The sequence below is a fragment of the Mercurialis annua genome, linkage group LG1-X (assembly GCF_937616625.2).
Source record: "Mercurialis annua linkage group LG1-X, ddMerAnnu1.2, whole genome shotgun sequence".
NCBI classification, from domain to species: domain Eukaryota; kingdom Viridiplantae; phylum Streptophyta; class Magnoliopsida; order Malpighiales; family Euphorbiaceae; genus Mercurialis; species Mercurialis annua.
In genome coordinates, this window is record NC_065570.1 from 67284899 (window position 1) to 67305996 (window position 21098).

General features: G+C 32.1%; 1 protein-coding gene across 2 annotated transcripts; it reads right to left on the reverse strand.

Annotated features, from left to right (window-relative positions):
* Positions 1-1260: 1260 nt before the first annotated feature.
* LOC126666324 (ubiquitin carboxyl-terminal hydrolase 23) lies at positions 1261-13262 on the reverse strand. Of its 2 annotated transcripts, none has more exons than XM_050359341.2 (11): positions 12823-13262; positions 11993-12107; positions 7657-7767; positions 7051-7223; positions 6412-6738; positions 4799-4924; positions 4130-4717; positions 3887-4030; positions 3136-3805; positions 2512-2605; positions 1261-1647 (listed from the first exon to the last, which is right to left on the reverse strand). In XM_050359341.2, the coding sequence occupies exons 1-11, from the start codon at positions 13120-13122 to the stop codon at positions 1488-1490; spliced, it is 2808 nt and encodes a 935-aa protein (XP_050215298.1). In that variant the 5' UTR covers positions 13123-13262; the 3' UTR covers positions 1261-1487. The 2 variants fall into 2 exon arrangements, with proteins under 2 accessions (XP_050215298.1, XP_050215299.1); XM_050359342.2 differs by having other exon boundaries at positions 3160-3805; positions 12823-13258.
* Between the last annotated feature and the right edge of the window lie 7836 nt (positions 13263-21098).

Here is a 21098-nt window from a genome sequence, read left to right on the forward strand (position 1 = left end):
TCCGTACGTGTATGAACTCATCGTGATTTAGAGTATTTTAAACGATTAATAAAATTAACAAGCTTGTGTTAATGTAATAAGAGGAGTTATGAAATAAATAAAAAGGAAAATAAGTTGTCCTCCCTAGGAACCCAGTTTCATTCGTTTTTTTTAAGGAAATAGGGTTATTCTCAATATAGTCCCTGATATTTCACCTATTTCTAAGTAAACTATTTCTATCATGTTGTAACTAAATAATTCTTAAGCTGCTGATTTGGCCATGTGGTTCAAAGAGAACGAGGATAAATTATTGTATGAAGTTTTAAAATAAAAGGCCAAATGACCAAAAAATGTCAAACCTATCATGAAAGTTTCACAAAAGTCCAAAGATGTAACTGTAGTAGTCCCTACCACTAATTTTGTACCTTTTCCGTTTTATCGACATGGCATGTTTGTAGTATTTTGCACAAAACACATGGGAGGGAGAAAATGCAAATTAGGGGTGAAAATTTTTTAGTTACTCATTTAAATGTTGGCTTATATTCCCTCAATTCCCTTTTATGAAGTTTTTTTTTAAAAAAATATTTGTCTATTATAAATTTCAATGACAATTTTTATTTTATTTTCTTTACTACCCTTTAATTTAATTAGTGGAGTAGAGATAACATTTGTTAACATGTGCACTTTTAATATATCAATGTAAGACTATTTTATCATTTATATAAAATTTTAGTGACTTTCTTAATATGTGTTTTTGTCAAAATGAACCAATAAAAGGGAACAGAGAGAGTGTTTTATAATTTTAACAAAAACAAAATGTGCTTTAAATAACTATACAGTAAGAAACGCAAAATTATCACACACAAAAAAACGCAAAATAAGTTAACTTGATAATAGAATTCAAACAGCTGAAGGATTTACAATTTATGTTTACATGAGATAAAAAAGTACTCTCTATTTTGAAATATTTTATTTTAGAAGTCTTATTACTAATTTTAAAGTATTTTTACATCAAACTTTTCTCTTTATCCTTCATTTAGTCATCTCAAATAAATTTTATAAAAAATTCCACCATCATTAATAGAGACAAAACATGAAAACCAAAAATAATAAATATTTTTTTAATCTATGTGTAAAAACAAATAAGACTTCTCAAATGAAACAGAGGAGTACTAAGATGAAAAAATATAGGTTTTAATTGAGTAATTTAGTACTCCATAAAATTTATAATCATTGTTAAAACCATAAGTTCCTAACAATGCCATAGTCATATACATCATATTTAGGTTAATTCCTTCATTGACAACATAACAGAAATTGTATAACATTACAGAGCTCAAGATTAAAACAGTATGAGCTAAAACAAATTTGATCCCAAAAGTCTCTCATCATCACTCTCATTTACCCATAAAAAGCTAAAACAAGAATTACAAAAATTTGTGAAAACAGCAAAAATGGTTACATATATTATACCATGTCGACGAATCCGTGTTGCTTCACATTTAGTTTCATATCCTGAATGGTCTGTTTCCAGAGCTAGATCGGTCCATCTTTGCCCTTTTGAAATGTGTCTTTTTGCTTGACAATTCTTGGAATGGATTTGGACCTCCAAATTCATGCAGATTCTGCCTTACCTTCTTTCGCTTACCTCGATCATATTCTTCATCCCTGCAAATGATAACAGTTAAAGTCCAAAACAAGGTCATTCAATGATTTTACAAGGGAATCGGGAATCTATCTTACATCTTACAAGCTCCAACACTTACGTTTTGTAAGACGAGCTAACAGTGTTATGTTATGTATATATTGAAGAAAATGTGGAGGATAAAGTCTCAGTTGAGAGATTTCGGCTAGGGTCTATGTGGACTTTCAAAATCAAGGACAAAAGAATATGAAAGATCTGGTTTAACTGTAAAATTTGCAGAAATATCAACAGAAAACTGCATATTCCCCCATTCTATAATATTCGAGCATTACCGACACATTGATTACTTTCTCCATATAACAGCAATTCACTTTTCCTGAACAAGATAAAACTGGGTCTATTTATCTCTCCTATAAGACGGACAGCCCAAAAAAGAATATTGATAGCTAATAACCACAGAAGAAATAATTCATCATCTTCATTTTCTTTCTTGCGTCGCTCATTCAAAGCAATTATTACCATAGATCTACCCCAGCATTAGCAAAGAAGAAGCAGAACTTGGTAATTGTTTAAAGCAGTTTTAATCCACTTTGCCATAAAGAATAATTCCCTACCCCTCTTTATTTAATAATCAAATTCCAGCAAGCTGCAGTAATTTTCTTTACTATATAGAAACCAATAATGATAGGGGAATGGCATGGTCTGAAATTCTAAACTCTAGAATTACATGCTAGGCCAAATGATGGTTCTCCACAATATATAACAACTCATCATCATGTACACACCAATTCTAACTAGTCAACTATCAATAGTAACTACATCATATAAAACACTACCACATATAAACAGACGCAAAGCTACAGTCAGAGAGAGCCAATCAAACTAACCATTCATCTGGCACATGACCAATGTGAAGATTCTCCGTACTACTTGATGCCATATTCTGCGACTTAGGCAATTCTACCCCATCCCAACGTGCAACTGCAGCAGAAAAGAGATCAAGCGTAAATGAGACTTAAAATAACAAGCACAACAGGGTTATCTCTTTCTTGTTTTTTACGAATTCTCCAACTCTTTTTTAGGATTATAATCATTGAATAGATGTTTCACAAGAGATTATTTTGCAAATGCAAACCTGTATCCTCATCCAGGACCAGCAGGAAAAAAATAAATGCACCTGAATTTTCAATTGCATGCAAGTCCAGGGACATATTTAAGTAACAAGCATCTGAGAGACTAAATCTAATAAATATAAAATGCTTCTAAAAGACTATTTCTCAATATATGCTGAAATGGAGTTTGAAGTGGGATTAGATCCAAGAATTAGAAAGGCCAGTACAAAAATCTCGACTCAGAGACAATATCAGCAATTTTATTTATTTAAAATCAACTCCAAATTATATAATGCATTCAAAAGAAGAAAAACCTAGAAGTGGAAACCCAGGCATGAACTGAAATTACGAAATGACAAGAACGATTTACATGAATAAAATGGAAAAAACATAATTCACCTATTACTTGAGACAAATACTGACCAGTTGTCTCTTCCAGACCTTGAGTGAGCATACACATCATCCCATTCCCTGACATATTTTTTCTGCTAGTTTCTGCACATTCAATTACTCTCACATTGTGTTGGTTCAACTCAGATGTGGAAAGACTATTCTTTAAATCTTTATCCACTGTTTTTGCATCCCTATTTTGGTTATTTCTCTTCTCGGATTTTTCATCCACAACATCCATAACAGAGGACTTTGAACGAGATGTAGCCCTTCTCCTTTGAGAATGTGTAGAATTCAATGAAATTGACATGGACATCTTAGATGTAGAGGGACCTACCTCTGACAAAGAATTATTACTCTCCAGCATCTGTTCTTTTATAAGATTTTGAGTCCTTGAAGCGTTGCGCTTAAGCTTTCTATGTTTCTTCTTTTTCCGCAGACGTAAGGATGCTGGGAAGAATTTTAAGCCCAGATGCATACTTGAAAACCTACGCTTCAAAAGCTTCTTCTTTAATTTTTTGTGAGGTATGCAATCGGTAGCTTTCTGGTGTAGACATTCAATCGGTGTAACAGATGGGATTGACGGTTCAGGCAACTCATTTACAATTTGTTTACCATTATCATTGGTTTGATCCCCAAGTGAATTTTCAGAAGAACTTTGATTGTCGTAACCTCCACCCTAAAAGATGAGAACCAAGCAAGTCAAAACCTGGCTACTGATGACTCCTAAAAATCAATGATTAAAAAGAAATGAGATTACCTGACTGTTTCCACAGGTAGGTTTATTTGGTAATTCGAAAGAGTCTATTATTGTTTTAGATACTTTGCCGCCATAATCAGATTGAGAAAGTCTTGGGACATTCTCTACTGCTCCATCAACTCCCACATTTAAGACGAGATTAATCTAGAATACCAAAACAATTCACAGTTAGAACAAAGGTAGCAACACAGTGAAGAACAGGAACAAAATCAAGTCTAGTACAAATTACAAAACACCCATTACCTTTTCAGAGGACTCACACATGACCAGCTTTTCAGTAGGAGCACTTTGGGGTTCATTAATTTGAGATGTCTTGTTACAATCACTCATTTTAGGCCCACTGGCGACGGTAGCAATATCAACTTTAGAACTGTCATATTTGCCATTCACTGATGGAGCTGAAGATGACACACACTCTCCCAGATCTGGACTAGTAGAAACTTCTTTGTATGGGTTATTTTGCAATGGTAAAGTTGAAGAAGGTTCTGCAGTAGGTTTTGTTTTTGCCAACAAGCAATCTGAAATCAAAGGTTGAACTTGTGGTTTCTTCTGAGGGATTTCCTTTGAAATACTGAAATTTAGTGCATCTTTTTTATTAACAGGATTAGTGACACTTGCAGCAAGTGATCTATTTGCAATTGAACCCTTATCAACATGTTCCTGTGACATTTGCTTGATATTGTATTTCGGGAGGTTATTGCTGACACTTGCTTTCACATTTTCTCTTCCCAGATCAGCAGGCTTTTTAAAAGAATTAATTTTTCTATCACGGACATAAAATAACATGTAAGCCTTTTGTTCTAGAACAAGTTTCTCGCTAACTGGGCGTACCTGTTATGTCATGGTAATTTAAGATCAATAAATACACCACAGAGAAAAACAAGAAAGGATAAATTGAAGGGGGAGCCTTACCTCATTGTCATTAAGAAGATGCCATATACCACTCGATGTGCGAACAAAACAAACATAGTGACCAGAATGAGTACTATGGCCAAAATGCACCAGAACACCATAGAGACTGTACTTCAAGTCTCCTTCCTGCCAAATACAGTACACTCAGCAAAAATGCGAAGACTCGTATAAAAGGATGAGAGCATGCAATAGTATAGCATGAATTTGCACGTTCAAAATCAATATATAACAAATGCAGTAAAAACAACTCTTTCTAAGACCTGCTTTGATTGATCCGCCAAACAGGGACAAGAACTTGGCTAAAACACTTATCCATTAACAGAAACACCAAGCCACTCAGCATGAAATAGTACATCGGCACGCATCTTTGTAAGGAATACGAAATAACAGATCTTGCAATAGATTGGCGGGATAGCCTTTCTTCTCATTTTTTATTATGAACGTATTCTCTAGCCAACTTATTTAGGATCATTTACTAACACATCCATTCGGGGAATTGTTGCACCTAAGTAAGACTATACATCGACCAGAAGTATAAACACAAAGAGAATGCATGGGACTGATGTTTTGGGCTTCACCAAAATACAATATAGGAGAAAGGCAGTAGGTATAAACAAGAAACTCATGGAGCACAGGATACAAGACACTTAAGCTAAGTCTTTGGATCTCTAGCTGAATACAAATTTACAGTTTCTTCTAATAAAACCATTCTGCAAAATTTTCTTTAAACTCACTTTGCCCACCAATTTTTGTTACAAAACAACCTAAATAATCTATGAATCAGTATATACAGTGTACAAGAAAAATGAAACCAAACGCATAAACAAGGCAACACCAAAATATAAGCAAAAATAGAAAGGTCTATGTCTACAATTAATGATGCAATAAATGGTGACAGCTGTAATGGTTCCTTATCGATTACCGGTGTTTACAAAGGTCTCCAAACTAATAACAGCAATGCTGTGTGGAATAACTTGGTGAAGGAATTTTCCATTAGTCCCTAAACATGGTTCCATTGCCTGATTGGTCTCAAATAATAAGTTACTAACTCGTGAAGTTATGCAAATGGTGTAAAACTGACAAGAACTGTATTATTTGTCATGACGCCCAAGGAACTATTTATTATCTTTTCTGAGTGTATGGTCACTTCACAATGCATATTTGGAAGGAAATTCTAGCAGATAGTGGCACTAGCAGAAGTGTTATTGTATGGAGAAGGCAGACAAATTGTTTTGTTATAAGGTGAGAAGGTTATCATGATTAGGTGGAGTCCAAATGTTGATGTTCTTTGCTTATCTACTGGAATTGCAGAGAAAGGAATGCAGCAGTTTTTCAGTTATTCTCAACATATTAGATGAGAGTTTTTGATAGCATTCACAATGCTGTCAGACTTAGACTTGGTAGTATGAGGGATAATATAGGTTTGTCCATTTCTAAAGATAGTTATTGGGTTGGTGTGGAGAGAAGCTGTCTGCTGCATTTGCTATGTTAGTTGCAATAAAATCTGTTTTACATATTGACCAAATTAAAAAAAAGTAGTTTAGACACATGTTAACCACCGACAAAAGCTGTTTTCAAATATAGATCAATTAAAAAAATAGTAGTTTACTCACATATGAACCACTGACAAAAGGCTTCATGTCTAATGCGCGGTCAAATAAAACTTTCTTGTCAACTTTCCGTCCGGGATCATGTGCATGAAAGCGCTTCAGATGGATAGAAAGAACATTTGGAACATTGTGGACAGTAAGCCGTTTCTGAGCTCTAACTTTCTGCTTGCATTTTTGGCACTGATAATGCTTCTCTCCTCCATCTAACAGCTCCGCAGCAGTGAAGTTTCGAAGTGCAACAGGCAATGTTTCAGCCCTAGCTATTTCAAGGCTTAAATCTAAAAATGGATCAAACTTGTTGGAGCAGTAAAAGCATTGTTGGCATTCCACCTGGAGGTAAAAAAAAAGAAAACTAAAGGGCTTTACTTCAAGAAAGTCTACCGATACTGAAAGCAAGACTAGGTACTAGTCCAAGTTTAACATCAAAACAGTTCTCATTTCAAAGTTCAAATTTAAGAAAAGTGAACAATTAAAGATAAATACTATAAGGTTCAGTACAAAAATGAATACACTTTACTTTAACCAACACCCAATTTGTGCGTTTTGATCAGCTCTTTTCTAGATCAATGTTATGAAACATTTCACTGCATACAGGCACATGCATGTATCCATCCATGAACGCATACAGGCAAAAAATATTACCTGACTACGTAGACTACCGCCAAAAATTTTGTGCACCAAACTCTTTTCATAAGCAGCAGGGGATTCGCTTGGTACTCCTGAAGGTAAGCAACATTTATGCATTGATTCGAGCAAGTTTACCATGTATTCATGAGCATCTTCCTGCCGGGAATTTCTGAAATTCCGAGATATGCCTGATTATGCGGTCAAGAATTACAAATAGGGAAACAGGGGAATACAGAAGCGAAAGCATTGCAACTTCAGAAACAAATTAAGACCTTGACCTCGTAGTCACCCAACAGAATCAATCAAGGATAGACCTTGTTCAAAAGACCAGCTATTCAATTTATAATTGTTATGAGGAACTCTTTTGCTGACTAGTTTATGCACTTGTATTGCTTAGCCTAGAATTACGTAATGAAGAAAACAATGCCAAGCACAGCACTATATAGAAACCTAAAGAACAATATCTAAAAACAAGTGCAAAGCGGTCCACCAAAACAATTAACAATAATGACAATTTTCATGTCAGCAAGCCACCTCAATGGCAAATAGAAATCTGGAAAACAGGGACATCAACCATACACACCATATATCAAGTAAAAACAGAAAATACTAAAAGGATACATCGCAGGTTTGAAACAAGATCTTTGGGTACTAGTGATCTTCCACTTGATTGTAAAGCACGGCTAACATGTTTCTGGATGGCACACAAGGCGCAAAATCCAGCAATATGGCCTTCAGAAATCATTCAACAAAGAAGTCAGTAATATGTCAAACCTTCTTAAGAGCAGGTACATGAACAAATATACAAGAGACATAGAAAGAAGAGCAACATGAGCAATAGAATACTATATGCAATCAAAGGATAGAATCGTAACCAAAATAAACCATATATAAATAGTGCGGCCATATGTACATATGATTGCAAGAAAATACAAGAAGTCTCTGTTTTAAACAATAATTTGAAAATCCTTCTAGTAATTTGAGTAAAGATCATATGTTCTTCATAAGTTAGTTTAGATACTCACAAGAAAGAAGCAACAACCATGTCATTCAGAATATTAGACATTCAATTAATTCACAGTTTATAAAACATGTCCCAGATAAAACACATGTTACCTTATCTGGTGAGAAAGCTAAACCTCGGAAAAGTATCACATCTCAAAAGAAAAAGGATAATCAATATCATAAGGCGAGTATGCAGTGTATAATAGGGTATTTACTAGAATCCATTACATTTTGTATCTACTATAGGATTCTGATTATATAATGCATTATCAACAATCATGCTTTATATTTTTGGGTTAACCAAAAAACTAACCAAAAAAATCACTTAATTTTTCGAAATTACGCCATAAGTAAGAAAAAAAATCAATTTTACCTAAAACAATGAGAATCTTTTTAAATTTTACGTATTTATTTTTACTATAAAAAATACATCGAAGATACATATTTGATACCTCCAAGATACATAGTTGATACATCTTCGATACATCTCTAATACGAAACATACAAAGAGAACTTTTAGGTGCTGAACAGAAACTTTTTCAAAAGAACATATTTTAGAAAATTTTGGCCCTTTTTTGATTTTTTCAGTAACTTTCCCATTATATTTTAAGGATGATTGACGGTTCATTAAAGTTTAAATTGAATTGAGCAAGTACTTAGATATACTTCAAGGATTAGACATATAATAGTCATATTAAAAAAATTACAATCTATGAGATGACAAAATTTAAATTAGAGTAAGAACAAAGCAGGAGATCAAAAAGAAGATAAAAGTAAAATAGCTTATTGTGGAAACATTTAGCCGGGTTCAGGTAATATATTCTGGTTAACTTCAAACCAAAGTAGAACTAGTACAGAACTTAGATGAATTCTTCAAGCAAATCGTAAAAGCAAACGTGTGAATGCACAAACATACTCGAGGTACTATTTTCTATCCAAAATGCAAGTGCAAGTCACCTCACTGTTAAAGAGTATAAACAATCATGAAAAGAATTTCAACATATGAAACTAAACATCACAGTGTCTTTCGAGAATCAACCCTAATTGAAAATGAAACAAAGAAAATATCAATAACCGGAGAAATCTCGAAATTAAACCACAACTGGGTAGTGCTATTTCAAAAAAGTTTCTAAAGCAGGGGAGTTAAAATATATATCCATCTCATGCACAAAGCTAACCAGCTGGGTAAGTAGATGTACTTCTACTTTATGATGAAAAAGTTCACTTACAATCACACAAGAATATTACGAAACATATACCACTGTAACTCGGCAAAGGAAATCATTAAAGCATATAAATATACTAATGATAACCAGCTATTAACTTGCATGAAGCAAGCTACAGTAAGTAGAATGATTATGGCAGCAGTCCGGGATATCATTAACATAGCTTTACAGCCAAGTTGCATACTTAAGGCAACAAGAAGTGTAGGCATCATAGCGAGCCAAGAGCTGATAGGAGACAAAAGCAATGGCTTTCTGAGATGCCATTTTGTTTCGGTCCTTCATGTGAAGAGACACGGCACGAGGTTCTAATAAATAATCTTAAAACTCGTGCATTTTTGTCTGTGAAGGACCTTAGTTAGTACCCAGGCTTGCATCATGCCAAGAAACATTTAAGAGTTTATGGAGAGAGTAAAACTAATCACTAGCTACCAATGAAGTTAACATTATGATCTTCCATCACAAACACAATTCAAACTCCATATCACTACAATGAAATCCCTATGATGGAGACCCTTTAAGATGAATTAATATTCTGATTCTTCTGGTTGGTTGGAAATGTGGGCCATGTACTTTCACTTGAGGATTTGCTATTCCACAACTCATCCATTTGTACCTTCCTTAGTTTAGCTGTAGAACTCTATTTTGCAAAAGCAAAGCATGAAGCTATAAGTTTGTCTCTCTTTAAGAAATACATTACTTTGCATAGTATATCCCCATTTTGCAAAAGGGTAACCGATATCATAAGGCAGCTGTGCAGGGTATAATAGGGTATTGATCCTACGTAGGTCACTTGTAGAGATTTATAACAGTTTATTAACAAGCAACAATTGTTTACAAATAAGGCTAGCATATGAGTAGAGTCCAGTACATTGTGTATCTGCTATACGATCCCTGATTTTATAATGTAATATCAACAAGCATAACTTAATTATCTTTTAAGGATGGTTGTTTTAAAGTTTAAATTGAATGGAAAGTGTACTTATATATACTTCTAGGATTAGACATATAATACTCGTCATAAAAAATTATAAATTATGAGATGACAATTTTAAATTGAAAACATTTTGCAGGGTTCAGTTAATATATTCGTGTTAACCTCAAAATAAAGTACAGCCAATACAGAACTTATATGGATTCTTCAAGCAAATTGTAAAAGGGACATGTGATAGCAAAAACATACTCGAGGTACTATTTTTCTATCCGAAATGCAAGTGCAAGTCACCTCACTGTGAAAGAGCAACTGAATAATGGAAAGAATTTTGAGGAAATTAAAAATTAAAAATCACAGTTTCTTCAACTCTAATTGTGAATGTAACAAAGCAGATATTAGTAACCAGAGAAACCCCGAAACTAATCTACAATTAGGTAATGCTATTTCTAAAACTGGAGTTATAACATCAATCTCCAGCAAAAAGCTAACTCCCAGCTGGTTAGTAGATGTACTACTACCTTGTGATGAAAAAACTCACTTCCAATCACACATAAACATTAGTACACAGATACCAATGTTAACTAGGAGAAAGAAATCATTAAACATATAAATCTACTAATGACAACCAGCTATTAACTTGCATGAAGCAAGCTACAGTAGGGAGAATGGTAATGGCAGCAGTCCAGGAAATCATTACCATAACTTTACAGCAAAGTCGCTTACTGAAGGCAACAAAAAGTGTAGGCATCATAGCGAGCCAAGAGCTGATAGGAGACAAAGCAATGGCTTTCTGAGATGCCATTTTTGTTTTGGTACTTCATGTGACGGGACAAAACCCAAGGTTTTAATAAAAAAATTAAAACTCGGACATTTTTGTCAGCAAAGGACCTTAGTACCTGGCTTGAATCGTGCTGCAAAAAAATTCAGAGCTTATACTTAAAAATTAAATTTAGTTGTTTGCTACCAATAATGTTAACATTATGATCTTCCATCACAAACACAATCCGAAAACCATACCGCTATAGTGAAGTCCCTGAGAGGGAGACCCTTTTAGGTGATTTACTATTCTGATTCCTTCTGGTTGGTTGGAAATGTGGGCCATGTTCTCTCCTCACTGCGGATTTGCTATTCAACTACTCATCCATTTGTATTATCCTTTCTTTAAGAAATGCTTAATTTTCCTAGCAAATCCCCCCTTATACCTCCAATTGCCAATCCACAAACACACGCAGTCATGAGCTATGGTTCATGCACAGATAGGTGGATGCATAAGTTTCTAGCAAAAATCTAGGCCACTTGTTCAGTGTTAAAGGAGGCCAACGTAACTAGATAAGAAAGATGTTAGCATGCACATATTAATCATCTTATTGCTCGGAGGACTAAAAGGTCTCTAAATTTATTTTCTGAAAAAGAAAAAATTAGAGTAGAAACAAAGAGTACACTCTCTAGAAGACTTATTTAGAGCTGTTATGAATAAATATGCTGATAACTCCTTAAAAAAAGATACTGTGTGTAAATGTTTTAATGAAGTGCTGATATGCTCAACTGATGGAAGTCAAGTTCAATTAATTTTATCATTAATGTATTGTAGTTGATCAGATATGAAGTAAATTATACAGAAGCATTAACAATTAAGTTCCAAAACAAGGATTAAAGCTCAACATCCACGATAATGAAGTCTGCTCAATTGGAAAGTAATCGGAACATGCAAGCACAAATCGTAGGATGCATCATGCATGAATGAATGAGTGAAGATAACAAAATCTACAGGTGAGAGGACAAAAGAGCCACTCACATGAAGTTTGATGCTTGCCACTCTGTAAATACGCTGCCAAAGGCTCAGTATATGTCAGACACTGCAGTACTGAATTAAGAAAGCAAGTGTTTCCAAGATTTTCCAAACCAGCACCCTGAAAATCATTCATGTGAATCTCAAAGGTAAGCAATTGTCTAAGTTCAACTACTAACCAGAGTTCAAGGAGTTCATAAACTGAGAGTAATAAACATACAATCCAATAATATACTACCAAACTATAAATATTCAAAAGATCAAAGTTGAAAAAATTGGATCTGCACATTGCTGAACGAAAACCCAATTTTGCGGCTGGATAGAGGGGAAAATACAAGAAAAGTAATACAAACTTCAGAAAACTATTTGCCTTTCAATTATTTATTCATTGAGAATCACCCCAGTAGCTTTGCATTCTGTTGGAACAGGCACAGGCATTTCACATGGGCCCTTACTGAATGGAGCAAGCCATAATGCCAGCTGTATTGCTATGAACAAAATAGATGGTACAATCCTCAAAAGCTTACAAGAAGTCTGAGAAAAAATACATCACCCTATGTACTAGTTCTTTCTTTATCCAAAAGTCAATACCCGAGCTGAACAAATGAATTCAAACTGAATTGAATTATCGCATCATTTGTCAAATTGTCCAAACAATTGCTAAACCGCTCGGTGAGTTCTTTAATTATACAAATACTACATAGAAATTGCCAAAAGTTCCATTCACAAGCAGCAACAATATAATCTATCTAAATTAAAAGTGTCACAAACAATAGACAGCTAGAAAAAAATTGACAAAACTTCAAAAAATCAATAGAACGAGAAGAAAAACTCACTATTTTCCGAAAAGTAATATGAAAACTAAGCTCGGGGTCCATCGCATTCTCAAGCAAATCCGACCCATCAATAACTTTCTTCAAAGAAGACTGTTGAGACGAACTCAAGGCAACTCTCTTAGGACCCGAATCAGGGTTCAGCGTCTCAATCCGAAAATCGTTTCCGATACTATTAGTAAACCCGTTAAATTGCTTCCTAGCATGATGAAACTCAATTCTTCTAAAAACAACACAGCTTTTTTCTTCTTCTTCTTGACCTTGTTTCGATACAATTCTCAAATCACTGAGCATACTTTCCATTGATAAAACTCAAGAACTGATAAATCGATTTCTAGAGATAGAGAGAGAAACAGAGAGATGGTCTGTGTGTGAGTGAACAGAGAGACCTTTTACGGCTTCTGCGAAAGAGGAGGACATTAAGGTGCAGTGAGGTTACTAATAAACCCTACCTCAAAATTGACTGACTGCGTATCCATATTTGACTATCATGGGGTGCCGTGTATCTGATTGGCGTGAGGGTTTTAGGCAACTAATGCCGCGCTGTTTGTTTTGTCGTTTTGGTTAAGAGCAGGAATCTGGTGGTCTTCGTTTTATTGTGATTGATATAGAAGCGGTAGGAATGGGCCGTTCTTGGTTGATTGGTGGACTGGAATGGTCCAAAGAAATTCAGACGGGTTAATCATTTTGGGCCACTATATTAATGGGTTTTTTACACAAATCCCTCAAAAGAAGGTTTAGTTTATGTTAGTGACTCATAAATATTTTTTAAGCAAAAATCTCTCAAAAAAATAAAAAAGTTTTCATAAATCTCTCATAACCCAAAATAAGTAGATTTATAATAAAATAGGACATGATTACCCTTCCTTAGTAACGCACGTGACAGTGGTCTGCAACACCACAACACCTACTTCTCTGACAATCTCCTTTAGCCTTACCATTTTCATCACCATACATCCATTTTCATCGTCATACATGAGCCATTCTTTTTACTCTTTACAATAGCAAACGCATATTTACCGTACGATCTAATCGTACATAACTTTAGTTGTAGCATAATCTGTGGTTTTTTTCACCTGCTGCTAGCTTATTAATTTTATTGCATATACAATAATCAAACAAATACTAAATAAAAATAGTTAAAAAAATTATCAAATAGAGCATGATAGCAAATATTTATATTGTGTTTACACGGTTTATTTTAATTTTATTTTAAATTTAAAAAGATTTTACTTCAGTAAGGAGTTAGATAATTTAGTGCAATTTTTTTGTTAATTGTTATAAATTTAAAATTAACTTTGTTTAATTAAATTAATTTATTAATAATTCATAAATAAATTTCTAAAGTGCCAAATAAACTATTAGTAAATTTAAAGTAAAGTATCTAAATTTTCCGCAGTAGTCGGCGTAAACTTAATGTAAATTAAATATAAACTCAATGTCAATTTAATATAAATTTTTTATAATTTTTATAAATTTAAAATTAACTTGTTCTAATTAAATTAATTTATTAATAATTCAAAAATAAATTTCTAAAATGACAACTCAATAAATAGTAAATTGAAATTAAACTTTTTAAAATTTTCCGTGGTGGTCGGTATAAACTTAATGTAAACTCAATGTGAACCTAATGTAAAACTAATATTAAGTTTATATTAAGTTAAATTTATATTTACATTCATTTAAATTTCAATAAAATTTTAGGTAGTATAGTAGTATTAGTTTATTTTTAATAGTATAAATTATCAATAAATTAAATTAATTTTAAATAATTAATTTTAAAACTATGTCAACTTATTAAGGATTATTTTAGATAGTTTATTTTGAGTATACATTAAGTTGACATTGAAATTATAATTAATTTATATTAAATTTACATTAAATTTACTGAAATACATTAAATTTATATTGACTTTACATTGAGTTTATATTAAGTCAACATTAAATTTACATTATGTTCACCGACGAACACATAAATCTTAAAAAGTTTACTTTCAATTTACTATTAATTAATTTGTAACTTTATAATCAGTTTACTAAAAAAATTATTTTCGATTAGTTTATATCGAGTTGATGTTAAGTTTACATTGAGTTGATATTAAGTTTATATTGAATTTACATTAGGTTCATATTGAGTTTATATTAAGTTTACACCGACCACTACGAAAAACTTTTTAAAAAATACAATTAATTTATTTATCACTTTATAAATTTATTTTTAGTTTAGCAAATTTTGAATAAATTAATTTGATCAGAGAAAGTTAATTTTAGATTTATTATCAATTTACTAAGAGTTTACATTTTACATTGAGTTGTCATTACATTGAGCTGACATTTGAATTGACATTAGGTTTACGTTGAGTTGACATTAGGTTTATATTGAGTTGACATTAAGTTGACATTAGGTTTACATTGAGTTGACATTGAATCATCATTGATTTGACATTATGTTTACATTGAATTTACATCAAGTTTACATCGAGTTGATATTAGGTTTACATTGAGTTGACATTAGATTTACATTGAGTTGACATTAAGTTTACATCGATCATCACGAAAAATTTAGATAATTTATTTTAATTTATTATTAGTTTATTTGTCAATTAAGAAATTTATATTTCAATTATTAATAAATTAATTTGATTAGGTCAAAGTTAATTCTAAATCTATAAAAAATTACAATTACATTAAGTTGATATTGAGTTTAAATGAAGTTTACATCGACCACAGGAAAAATAGATAGTTTACTTACAATTTACTATTAGTTTATTTGTCACTTTTTATATTTATTTTTGAGTAATTAATAAATTAATTTGATTAGATCAAGTTAATTTTGAATTTATAACAATTTTAAAAATAATTACTCTAGATTAGTTTACTTCAAATTTATATTACATTTATATCAAATTGATATTAGTTTTACATCAAGTTTACATTAAATTGATTTTTAATAGTGTAAATTATATAAATAATTTCATAAACATAATGAAAATATGTTAATTTGAAATTTGTAATCATTTTACTATAAAATTTCCATTAGTTTAGTTTATTTTTTATTTATATTGAGTTTATATTAAATTTACACTCAGTTTACTTTAAATTTCCTTTAATTTTAATTTCAATTTAATTAAAAAAATCAAATGATTAAAAATGTACAAAATTTAATCATATAGAGCTTATTTTAAAAATTGTATACTAAATGATACATTATAATTAAATATATCGTAAAAATAAAATAAATATTAATAGTATAAATGAATTTATATATATTAAATAATTGAAAAAATAGTGTAAAAAGAAAAGTCAAAAAAGTGAATAGTAATAAGAAAACTACAGCTTATATTAGTAATTTGTATAGAAATGGAGGAGCAGTTGTAAAATCAGGTTTCCTTGACTTTAAGGGATGACTAGCACGTGATTATTGTGACACATGTGCATGATCTATAAAACTCTTACACGTACAATAACGTCCACAAAATAGAAAGCAGGGAAAAATAATTATGTATAATACATACATAGTAGTAAAAATAGAACCTAAGGATAAAATAGGAAAGGAAAAAATAAAAAGGTAGGCATCAAAAAAATGTTATAAAATTGAGGGATTTTTGCAAGAAAAAAAAAGCTGGGTGATTTACACAAACTTTTAAATTTTTGGGTGATTTGGTGTAATTTTCTCTATATTAATCGTGTGGAAATTTACTCTTCCTACTATAAAATTATAAAATAATATGTCAATTTTGTTTTTATAATCCGACTTTTTATTTTTACAAAAATACTTTTGTAATCTGACTTTTTATTTTTATAAAAATACAATTTTTTTCGTTTATAAACATATTATTGAAAATAAAATTGAATTGTTACTTGCACAACAATATTTAAAAAGTTTTCCAATGAAGTTAATATTAAAAATTGAAAATTAAAACTCAAAAAAATCGAGCATGGTTAAAGGCTCTTAACATTGTAGTAATAATAAACTAAAAAAATAAAGCAACAAAAAAGAACAACTATAGAGAGAGTAGAGGAACTTATGTATCCCTAGCGCGCAAAAAGAAGAAGCAATAGAATGGATTGTGAACCGTCGAGAACACGATGTTTAAAAGAGAGAAAGAAATGGAGGGAAAAGGAAGTTTCATTTAATTAACAAAAATTACCTCAAATTCAAAAGTTTGTTAGTCCATAATTAGTTGTCTTGATGTCTTATTAATAGTGTTATTTTTAAGGAAGATTGTTTTAAGGTATATTTTATTTGTTTGATTTTCAGTGATATTTTTTTTTAATTGATTGTAAATTTTATTTCTTTCTTTTGTGTTGTATTAGGTTGATTACAAGTCTTCTGAAAATGGAGGACAATTATGAGGAAATGAAAAAAAAAATGATATAGGCAGTAATGGTGATGGTGATGAGGACAATAAATATGAAGTTTCTCAGTGATATAAATAATAATTAGTGTCGGAAGTGGAATTTTGACTCAAGGGGCAAAATTGTCATTCAATTGTTAACAAATTAAACCTGACGACGTGTCGTTCGATCATTTAAAAAGAAAATGCAACGTATCACTTAGCTATTTAAAAAACAGGCTAAACGATGTGTAGTTTAATTATATTATAAATTTCTTTTAAGTTTAATGTCTTAAAAAATTCTGACCTTTCATCTCCTTTCAATTCTACCCTAACATTATAAATCAGTCAATTTTATCCTATTTTGTATTTTTTCATTTTAATTGTACTATAAAATATAAAATTGATTTTTTTTTATTTGACAAAAATTCTCTAAATTGATCCTTTTGCATTAAATTAATTTTTCACATTAAATTGACCATTTTTTTAAAAAAAAATTGAACTTTTGTCAAATAAATAAAAGTCAATTTTATGCTTCAGTATATAATTGAAATGAAAAAAATGCAAAATAGGGTAAAGTTGACAAATTTTTAACGTCATATTAAAATTGACAAATTTTCAACGTCATTTTTTTTAGAAATTATTTTCTTTCATAATAAGCCATATTTAACCTGATTGCAAATTTTATATCAGTTTATATTTAAAAGAATATGAACATATGAAAAATATTTAACTAAAAACTTTAATAGAGTGATAATATAAAATTGTCATTAAACTTTAGAATAGTCTAGGTTGCGAATCCAATTAGTTTTAAATTATTATTATTATTAAATTATACTCCACTGTCTTCATCTAATTGACACTTGTGACTTACCCATATTGTGAAAATTGACATGACATTATTTGAGAACGAAGGGACAAAATATAATGTTTACTACTTACTACTTTTTGGTCTCTTTGAGTTGAAGATAGCTTCTAATTATGTCATCATCATCACCCATCACTGAAGCAATACTAGTTTCCCAAGTTTTGGATAACCTAGAAGTTTTCTTTACTGATCATCAATCATATGCATTAGTCTGGATATTAAATTCCCTGGGTCACTCAAATTTCAAAAAAATTCAGAAAAATCACTAAAATCAATTTTCTTACAAAGTGATAACCGAACTATACCTTTTATTACAAAAATATTTCTATTGTTACGAAAAAAACACTAAACTTTTTGTGAAATATAAAAAAATCATTGGATTATTCCTTTTATTACAAAAAGGTCACTGAACTATGTTCCTTTTTGTAATTTTGGCTTGCCACGTAAGCAAAAATGTTAGGTTTTTATGTCGGTTTATATGGGTGAACCCTTTTGCAATAAAAGGTATAGTTCAGTGACCATTTTGTAAGAAAATTGACATTAGTGACCTTTTAGAGATTTCCGGAGACTTGAGTGACCCAGAGAGTTTAATATCCGCATTAGCCTACTCCCTAAGCATTTAATATATTATCGTGATTCATAATTGGTTGGCGATATTTCCAGATCAACTATTTATAGGATCAGGGGTTTTTGATATTTGGGTGCCTCAAAGGCACCCAAATTTCTGGATCAGTGGCTCTTTCGGAAATAATTCCAAAAGAGTGTCTGGACCCACATGTTCCGCATTCTACAAATGCGGAACATGTGGGTGTCACGACCCAATCTCAGAGCCGAGACCGGCGCCATGGAATGGGAGTGATTGCTCCGAAACCCGTAGCAAGCCTAAAAACGTAAAATAATTTTTCGCGAAACATAAACGTCGTGCATGACATAAATAAACACGTGTCATGCAGAAGCACACATGCCAGGCACACATATCCTCTGGCAGCCACAATATAAATAACGCAGCAAGCATAACACGTTTAAAACTTTAAAACGTTAAAGTAATATTTACAGAAAACTTTACATACAAGCTGACTGACAAAATACTTATCTACTGCAGCTCTAAGAGTAAAGTACTGTTTCTTTACATACTCAAAAATACAGACTTCTGGAAGTAGGATAGAAGTCTGTTGCCTCAAAGCGTCTTTATCCTGAAAGGAAATCTGTGAGGGGTCAGTATATTGGAATATACTGAGTGAGTTCATACATTTACTAATAAGTATTCAAATAAAACATAAAATCGTAATCAATCATATGCAGCCAAGTACAGGATCCGAATGAAACCCTAATCCTCAAATATGTTAACCGTATATACTCAGAGGAAGACTTATCCAATAGTCCGACCCGAGAGTATTCACACTCTACCACGTCAGTCGCGACAATTCTCTTGATCCCAGTGGTGGGACTAACCCACTAGATACGGGGCTCAGGTTACACTGTAACTGAGTTCACTCTCGTATCACGATCGTACATCTACCTTCAGAATTCATGTACTTAATCATATTCACAGTTGTATCAAATCAAAACCGGTGATCACACAGTCCTATTGTCGCTCAATAGGTAGCACGTTCCATCGGATCAATACTGGTTTCAAATCAAGCATATGCAATTCATAAAAAGAATTCGCATCGCAATCATGTAAAGCAAACATAAAACAATATAAAACATTTGCTTAAATAAATACTTTAAAAGCAAATTGCATAAACTCACAGAAAACGCTTATCCAAAAATACGTCGGGGCTTTAGAACGTCAAGCTTCCCGAGCTCCTGGTCCAGCTCCTTCTTGCCTTGCTGGATCTAAAACAATTTCAAAACATTTGACTCACATCAGAATCCTATTCTAAGATTGACTCTAGACTCGAGACTCGACACGTTTTACTTTCATTAATCGTCGTGCTTCTCACGCATATCCCATTAAACGATATCAAACTCGTTTACGGATCGCAATTTACTTCTAATTCAATCTTCTTATAACCTCATTAGGTTAACTACTATTCGATTTCCGATTCAATACGTGAATTCCATTAATTCAATCGAGGTACGAAGATTCAGGGTGCGAGAATCAGAGGGTGCACGCTCGTTCAGGGAGGTACACGTTCGTGTACCATTGATGGTACACGTTCGTGTACCACAAGTACACGATCGTGTACTGTCGTGCACGATCCCCCGGAATTGATTTCCGGGGTTTCCGACCTGCTATATACGTAAAAACGCTCCAAACTCAACCAAAACGCGTATTCTAAGCTCAAAACACTATATATCAATCTTAAACTCGATAAAACGATAAAATCGTTTCGTGGCCTAAAACTTTGAATAGATATAACTCAAAATATATTCGTTTAAACGATAAAACGTCAAACTTACCGTGATTACTCGTCAAAATACGACCGTTTGGAGTTATAAAACGTCGAAAACGGACGAGAAACGGAAACCGCGCGACGAACCGTACGTTATCGCCGTTTGAAACGAAGAAAGGAGATGAAGGTGATGAAGGTTCTGTAACCTTCATTCTGAAGGTATGAATTATATATATAATGGCTAACTTGCCATTTGGTCCTTTAAACTTTTCAAAAGTTTCAATTTAATCCAAAACCTATTTAATTAATCTTTCTATTAATTCAAATACGTATTATTTATCTCCGAATAAATAATACTAACTTAAAATATAGATTTTCATCGAAAATCCTCCAATTACTATTTTCGGGCTTAATTGGCTAATTTGCACTTTAGCCCCTAAACTTTTCAAAATTTACAATTTAGCCCCAAAATATCTCCACATCCAACTTTTCAAATTTAATTCCTTAAATCCCGCTAATTGACTCGTTAAATTTTTATTCTGAATTTCCGATATAATTGAATTAAATTCTCCTTAATTTAATTTATCGAAAATCTCGACACGTGGCACGACTTAATTATCTTCAAATACTTTGGGGTATTACAGTGGGGTTCCACATTCTTAGAATGCGGAACACCATTAATTTTGACCCAAATTAGTGGTGTTCCGCATTCTAGGAATGCGGAACCCCACATGT